General features: G+C 47.5%; 3 protein-coding genes across 3 annotated transcripts; 1 reads left to right on the forward strand and 2 right to left on the reverse strand.

The window, feature by feature from the left end:
* The first annotated feature begins 276 nt into the window (after positions 1-276).
* On the forward strand, positions 277-2,760 carry LOC123079873 (uncharacterized). Its single transcript, XM_044502700.1, has 2 exons — positions 277-1,535; positions 2,532-2,760. Exon 1 carries the CDS (start codon positions 380-382, stop codon positions 1,241-1,243), a length of 864 nt encoding a protein of 287 aa, XP_044358635.1. The 5' UTR covers positions 277-379; the 3' UTR covers positions 1,244-1,535; positions 2,532-2,760.
* An 806-nt stretch (positions 2,761-3,566) lies between these two features.
* LOC123079876 (protein BOLA2) lies at positions 3,567-4,483 on the reverse strand. The gene is made up of 3 exons (XM_044502702.1): positions 4,221-4,483; positions 4,090-4,112; positions 3,567-4,011 (listed from the first exon to the last, which is right to left on the reverse strand). The coding sequence occupies exons 1-3, from the start codon at positions 4,281-4,283 to the stop codon at positions 3,816-3,818; spliced, it is 282 nt and encodes a 93-aa protein (XP_044358637.1). The 5' UTR covers positions 4,284-4,483; the 3' UTR covers positions 3,567-3,815.
* Positions 4,484-4,785: 302 nt separating this feature from the next.
* Positions 4,786-6,791, reverse strand: LOC123079875 (sm-like protein LSM3A). Its single transcript, XM_044502701.1, has 3 exons — positions 6,508-6,791; positions 5,602-5,697; positions 4,786-5,095 (listed from the first exon to the last, which is right to left on the reverse strand). The coding sequence occupies exons 1-3, from the start codon at positions 6,625-6,627 to the stop codon at positions 5,015-5,017; spliced, it is 297 nt and encodes a 98-aa protein (XP_044358636.1). The 5' UTR covers positions 6,628-6,791; the 3' UTR covers positions 4,786-5,014.
* Positions 6,792-6,996: the final 205 nt, after the last annotated feature.

The following is a 6,996-nucleotide window of genomic DNA, read 5'->3' on the forward strand; positions in this document are numbered from 1 at the left end:
CTAGAGATCTGGCCTGGTTGCCATGGCAACTAGAGAAGGAAGACGATGGAGGTAAGGGATCGAGAGGCAGGAGACGACGGCGGCAGGTCGCACTGGGGTTCGAAGGAAGGCCGGGACGACGGGCGGGTTAGGTTGTGCAGGCATCGCGGTCGATCGCCCGGATGTGTGGACGATTGTGCCACACACCGAACATGCGGGCTGTGGCTGCGTGCGCCCGAACGCCGGTTGTCTCCATGTCACACAAGACATGCGGCACAACCCCTAAATGCCACACGCGTGGCAGTTATCGTCGTCCTTTTTTCTAAATCACACATTCCACACTCCCCCCACAGCCCGTCTCCACTCTCCGAGACCCCAACCCAATCCGTAGACGGTGAACATGGGCCGCCGCCGCCGCCAACCCTCTTCGCCGTCGCCGGCGGCGGAGCATCCGCTGGAAGACGACGACCTACTGCGCGAGATCCTCCTCCGCCTACCCCCACAGCCGCCCTACCTCCTGCGCGCCTCCCTCGTCGCCAAGCGCTGGCGACACATCGCCACCGACCCCAAGTTCCTCCGCCGCTTCCGCGTCCACCACCGGAAGCCTCCCCTCCTCGGGGACTTCTCGTATGAAGACGGGAGACTCTCGTTCAGATCCACCCTGGACCTGCCCTACCGCATCCCTCCCGACCACTTCCCCCTACAACTACAGCACCACGGTCGCGAGCCATGGACGTTGGTCGACTGCCGCCACGGACGCGTGCTCCTCATCAACAGCGAGATGCGTCAGGTCATTGTGTGGGACCCCTTGACTGGCGACCGCTCCCTCTTGTCACCTCCGCCGGCGTTTGACGACATGCACACTGCGGCGGTGCTCTGCGCTGCCGGCGAGCAGGGCCACGCGCATGGTGCCTGCCACTCGAGCCCTTTTAAAGTGGTCGTGGTGGACAGCTGCGAGCACGGCGATGAAACCGTCGTCTTCGTGAGTGTTTACGCATCGGAGACTGGCGTATGGAGTGATCTCCTCTCAACAACGCTTGCATCTATGGGTATTGCTGTTGGTAATCGCAGCACACTTGTTGGTAAGACCCTTCGCTGGTTGCTTCTGATGAGTAACAACATACTTGAGTTTGATATGGATAGACAGACGCTAGCTGTGATCAAAAGGCCACCTGGTGTTCGTTCGGATGACAGTGCTTGGATCATCCAGGCAGACGATGGCGGTGTTGGCTTCTCTGCTTTGTCGTGCCCCCACTGCCAGTAATCTGCTGCTACCACCAACCCTGTTTCCGAATGTGGGATAGGAAGGCCAATTGTTATGGTGTTGCCGTATGGGTGTTGAGGAAATCCATTGAACTGCAGAAGCTACGGGTTGGGGTTTAAGATTGAGACGAACAGGTCACATATAGTGCGTTATGCCGAGGATGTTCATGCATTATTTTTATGGGTGCACTCATCTCTCTTCATCGTTCAGCTTGAGTCAATGCAGCCCAAGGAGCTTTTTAAAAGGAATCATGTGTACACCTATTATCCTTTCACAAGTTTCTATGATGAAGGTAACTGTTGGAATTCAATTTATTTTCCATATATGGTTGATGGAATAACTTTACTGTACTTCTGAAGTGTTCAAAATCTCTCAATGAACTTATTAGTCATGTTCTTTTCTATGTTAGTGACTTGAGCATTAGCTCTCTGCGAAACTACGATGGTAGTGTACTGTTGTTCTTTTATAATGCTACATGTGAATTGCCGAGTCAGGAAACAAGGCATTTTGTAGGAGATGGGATAGTATTTTTGTTGTTAGCTGGACGCTGCAATTTCATATGCTTGATTTTCTTTGATGTTTTAGTTTTCTTGTCCTGTACTTGTGTACAATACTTACCATCAGGTCATATCGGACTTTTTAAGGGAGAGGCTAGTAAGATAATATACCGGCTTGAGGCCTTTCTTACTTGCTAAGCTAGCATTTACATTTAAACTCTATAATTCCTTGTTTGACAGATCGATACACTTTGACACTAGAAATGTTATTTTTTGTGTGGCCTTTAATTTCGTGGCTGCCATCAGATTTAGTAAACTAATTAATGCCTAATGTATAGTATAAAATGGTGATGCCTGTACTGGGGAGTTTCAGTCAGCGATAATACAAGAAAAGATTATTAGACGGTAGATTGGTAGTGTCAATGTGTATATTGCCACATTGCTGATCTTATAGCATGGGCCAGGTTTGAAATTTACAACAGATACACTGAAAACTTAGGCTGAAGCATAATATGGCCAATTTATAACTTGACTAGTACATTAAAGCTTAAATTATTGTTTTGTATTTCAGGTAGATCATGTGTTCATATTTACCTGCAGACTGTAGTGGGGCTGTTGGATAAAAAAAATCTGTTAATATTTACCTTGCTCTTTCGTGCTCATTTCACATTTTCTAATAATAGTTTACCTACCGATGCTGAAATGATGTGGTTTAAAATTTTACAAGTTTCATAAATCTGAAGTTAATACTGTTGATTTAACGCGTGAGCTGCTCCGTCCTTTGTGCACAGGTATCAGTAGTTTGAAGCAGAAGTAGCTTACTGGTATACTGCAACATGGAATGCTGACTCTTGCAGGAGTGACTATGACCGTCGATCATAGTTGTCAACTTGCTTGACTTGTAGAAACTATGTAATGCTCTGGTACTATTTTCAGCAATCCTACATGTAATCGTCAACTGAACACTCTGAAATGCCTGGATCCATTCAGCAGTATTGAGTAATGATTTTTCTGTTTTCATTGGGTTGGAACCCCTTCCAGTTCGATGCCAAATTTCGGTTTGAGCCATATTCATGTTGAAATATCCTCTTGCGGTGGCATAGAGCAAGAAAATTTTGTATTGTTGCATCTGGCTGCTGCCATGGGCATAGCTGACGATATGCCCTTTGCTGAACACCAGTTGGCTCGTTTGGTCTGGCCATATGCGCCCTGTGCAGCGTGGCGGTGAGCGATGGCAGCAGTCAGCTGAGATCCTGGGCTTCTACCACCATGAATTCGAGTTCTGCAACGGGGCTTGCGGTGTTTTGTGCACCAGTTAAATTGTGTCATGAGCTTTGTTTTGCAAAATCCAATCGAAAGCCCTGTAAGGGCTTGTTTTTTATAGGCAATTCCTTCGTATAAGTAGGGATTTTAGAGGGCAATTCCTATGTTTTTGGATGGCAATTCCTATATTGAAATTGCTGAAATTCTAGAGAAGGAATGTTCTCCCTATAACCCTTCCAGTGCGACCACGCTGGTCCCGGCCGCCGTACCAGTAAACCACGCATGTCATGCTATTCAAAGTTCCATGGCTGAAACAGACTAACTTGATTTCAGATGCCTTGGAATTATGTCAATCTAACCGATAGCACAAATCTCAGACACTTATAGGCTGAGAAAACAGTGTGTATCAACTGTAAAAAAAACCTAAATAACAGCTAGTATGTCAGACAGCAAAGAGAAACAAACCAATTTGCAGCAATGAAAGCCATCGCATTCAACAGAAGCAAATCGACCAAAGAAGAAACTAAACTGCAAACCGCACATATGACAGAAACTCGGGAACATGTCGCCACACAATCTCAGGCCAACACAGTTAGAGCAGAAGCACTGAATCATCACAATCACAATCACATAGACAAAATGCAGCAAAGTCTTATCAGCCAGGCATAGCGCCACTGCAAAGTCTCGATTCCGCAGACGCATCTTGCTAGTTGCTACATTATTCATTCAAGCAGAGAGTACTGTATGATGCGAGCTCCCGACATCCAGCGGCGCATGTGTGAATTCAGTACTAGTGAATCCTAAAGAGCGAGTCAGGCCTGCGCCTTGTCGGCGGCGGCCGGCTCCGACTTGGGCTGGGCCTGCGCGGGGGTGAGCGCCTTGATGGAGACGGCGTGGATCTCGGCCATGAGCGGCGCCAGCGCGGTGTTGACCATCCGGTGGCGCTCCAGCAGCCGCTTCCCCTCGAACTTGTCCGACACCACCTCGATCTCGTAGCTCGCGCCGCACCTTTGCACCAACCAATCCCATCAATCAATCAAACAAGCTTACAGGGCAAAAAAGTTACACAGATTTCAGGCTGCTTACCCGCCGGATGTATCGGTGACCACCTGAAATCGCAGGAACACACAGGTTAGGTTAGGTTAGGGTTTAAGGTGGAGACCGGCCATGGACGGACTTGCGGAGGGGGTTTGGAGAGAGAGGGGAGGGAGGCTTACGAGGTGGGTAGGGCTGAGCGCGGCGGCGACGGCGGCCTCCACGTCCTCCTTGGTCACGCCCATGGTTGGTCTGTTCGCGATTGCCTCCTCCTGCTCCCCTCTTCGCCCTCTCTTCTCGGTCTCTCTGTCTGTTCTGCCAAGGCAAACAGGACGGCGACTTTCAACTTGCCTGTGCGGCTTCCTCCTATCAATTTATCCCACTTGGCACTTGCCCAGGAGAATATTTCCGATGCTGTGGTCTCGGAGTCACGAATTTGCCCGTCACGATGTTCTTCCTCAAGTCGTAGTGGTCTAGGAATCGAATATTTGGTGCTTTTCTATGGGAGGGGAATTTCACGGAACAACAGATATATTATTTCAAAAATGCTGTAGAGATGGATAACTACGCTCGAGCATTCAGGCTTCTGGCAACACCATGCCAGGCGCAGTGCAGTGGATTTTACAAACCTCTGCACCAATTACATATTTTGTTCCAAACATAATGTACTCATACACCATCACACAAGCGCACTTTCGGTTGCCGGGAATAGGATTCAGAGCACTCCTGATTGCACAAGACCACACATTAACCCAGAACGATATTAGTTTGACATGGAGTAGAAGAAACTGGCACCACAGTCATGTGAATTCAAACACATGGAGTTGTTGTTACACAATTGTACCATGACTGGCTAAAACCCTACAGTCCAACAGTGATACTGCAGCAGATGACAGACAATCCATGTCATCTGCTGGGCAAACGCACACTACTCATAGTCCACAATCAGCAGGATCCCCCCATCAAACTTCATGGCTCACGCCGTTCGCAGAGGCGGAGAGACCAATATGACACCATCACCTCGGACAAATAGGAAGGGGATGGTACGCCTGGTTGTCTGCAAAAGGTTCAATGTTTGCAAGGGTTAGTATATCAACATCATCATGATGCATTTCGCAGATAAGCTTTTCTTGTAGAATTAGATTTCTCCAGAAACAAGTCATTATGTTCTTGCAGAACCTAATGTTAAAAATACATCACACTAGATCAGAATCATAAAGCTCCCACAATTATAAATGATTCAAATAGGTCTGTCCTCTTATGATGATCAATGGATAAGAATGCCAGACATCCATGACATACTGGCAATCCATGAGAAAAATGTGTGAAAGGATGTTTTAGCGTGCGTTAGGCACCCACCCCTCACTGCCCAACAGACTCCACACATTATCAAAACACGCACACACGCTGAACAAGGTAATAAAAAAATTCCATTAGCATGCGACAATTACCATGATTCATCAATGGGCAACTGTGTTGGAAACAATCACAGCATTACCTCCAAAATTGTTGGTTGACAAAGTATACATCGACATTAATAAAAGCATAAGTCAAAGAACTTACTCGCACAATTTCCTCATATGTTTCATCGTCGATCTCAACAGTTGTTACAATCTCCTCAACATCTCCAAGGATCATGTTCAAGTGCTGATCATATGCCTGTGTACAAGGAAAACATCTCAGGCCTCAGCGACTACCATCCCAGCATGATTAACATGTTATGATATATATATGGACCTCCGCAATCCACATGAGTAGACAGTGAATAAAAGTGTGACATTAATTGCAGTGCAGACTAAAAACAAGCCATTGCAGCGCAGCACACAATTGATAAAAAAGCACATCATGCCATTGTGGTTTATCAATAATATGGACCTCCACAATTCACATGATTAGAATGTGGATGCAAGCGTGATAATAATTGTAGTGCAGACTGAAAACAAGTCATTACAGCACGGCACGCAATTGAAAAAGCGCATCATAACATTGAGATTTATCGGTAATTTTCTCCATGTAAACTAGTAGATTAAAGAACATATCAAGTTGCCAACTCATGCTTATAAGCACATACACCAGAAATTCATCCAATACTACCAACGAACCTGTTAAGTAGCCTCAAAGTTTAATGTTATTGAGATGCTTCCTTATCTTTGTCGAATCGCAAGCAAGGTGTTTTTCTATTACTGCACATTCACACATTAACCTCCTAGACCGCATTGAAGATGAACACATATAGTCCTGGTCGCTTCGGTACGAAGCACAGCGAGCACATTTAAGTGGAAAAGGTGGGATACAACCTAGCCAACCAAAATAATCGACGAAATTGGAAGCCAAAAAGCTCCTCCCATCTCACCGGGCATACAAAATCGTCGCAGGCCAATATTAACCAAGAATTTGTTACACATCCATCCAACCACGGACAGGGCACAGACTACAGCAGACAATCGAAAGGGGATCCCGAGCGCTTACATGGAGCTTGCCGCGGAGCTCGCGGTCGGACCGGAGCTTGACGTAGATGCGCTCGTCGAGGCTGAGCCTAATCAGATCCAGCGGCTCCTTCACCGCGATCTCCTCGTCGGCCGACGCCATCGCCTCCGCCCCTGTCGCTCCGCGGAACTAAACCCTAGCTTCCGCCTACCCAATCGAACTCGCCAAGCCGCGGTAAGCGTCGGCACCGGAGATGAATGCTCGCGGTTTTGGGTGGTGGATTGGATGCCGTGCTGGCCTGCTGGATCTCTGGTTTGCCGGGCCTTCCAGGGCCACGACGCAAATATCATCACCCGGGGACGTGTTTACGAGCCCAGTGGGATTTTTGAAGCCCAGATTGGACGTCTCCAGCTCCAGCATGGGCCCATTCTGGGTCTGGGCCGTTTTGTTTTCTTTTTTCTTCCGCTTCACTTTTTTGTTTTCTGTCTTCTTTGTTTCACATGAAAAAAATGAACATAGACCCCCCCCAAC

Source organism: Triticum aestivum, chromosome 3D (genome assembly GCF_018294505.1).
Source record: "Triticum aestivum cultivar Chinese Spring chromosome 3D, IWGSC CS RefSeq v2.1, whole genome shotgun sequence".
In the NCBI taxonomy this organism is placed as follows: domain Eukaryota; kingdom Viridiplantae; phylum Streptophyta; class Magnoliopsida; order Poales; family Poaceae; genus Triticum; species Triticum aestivum.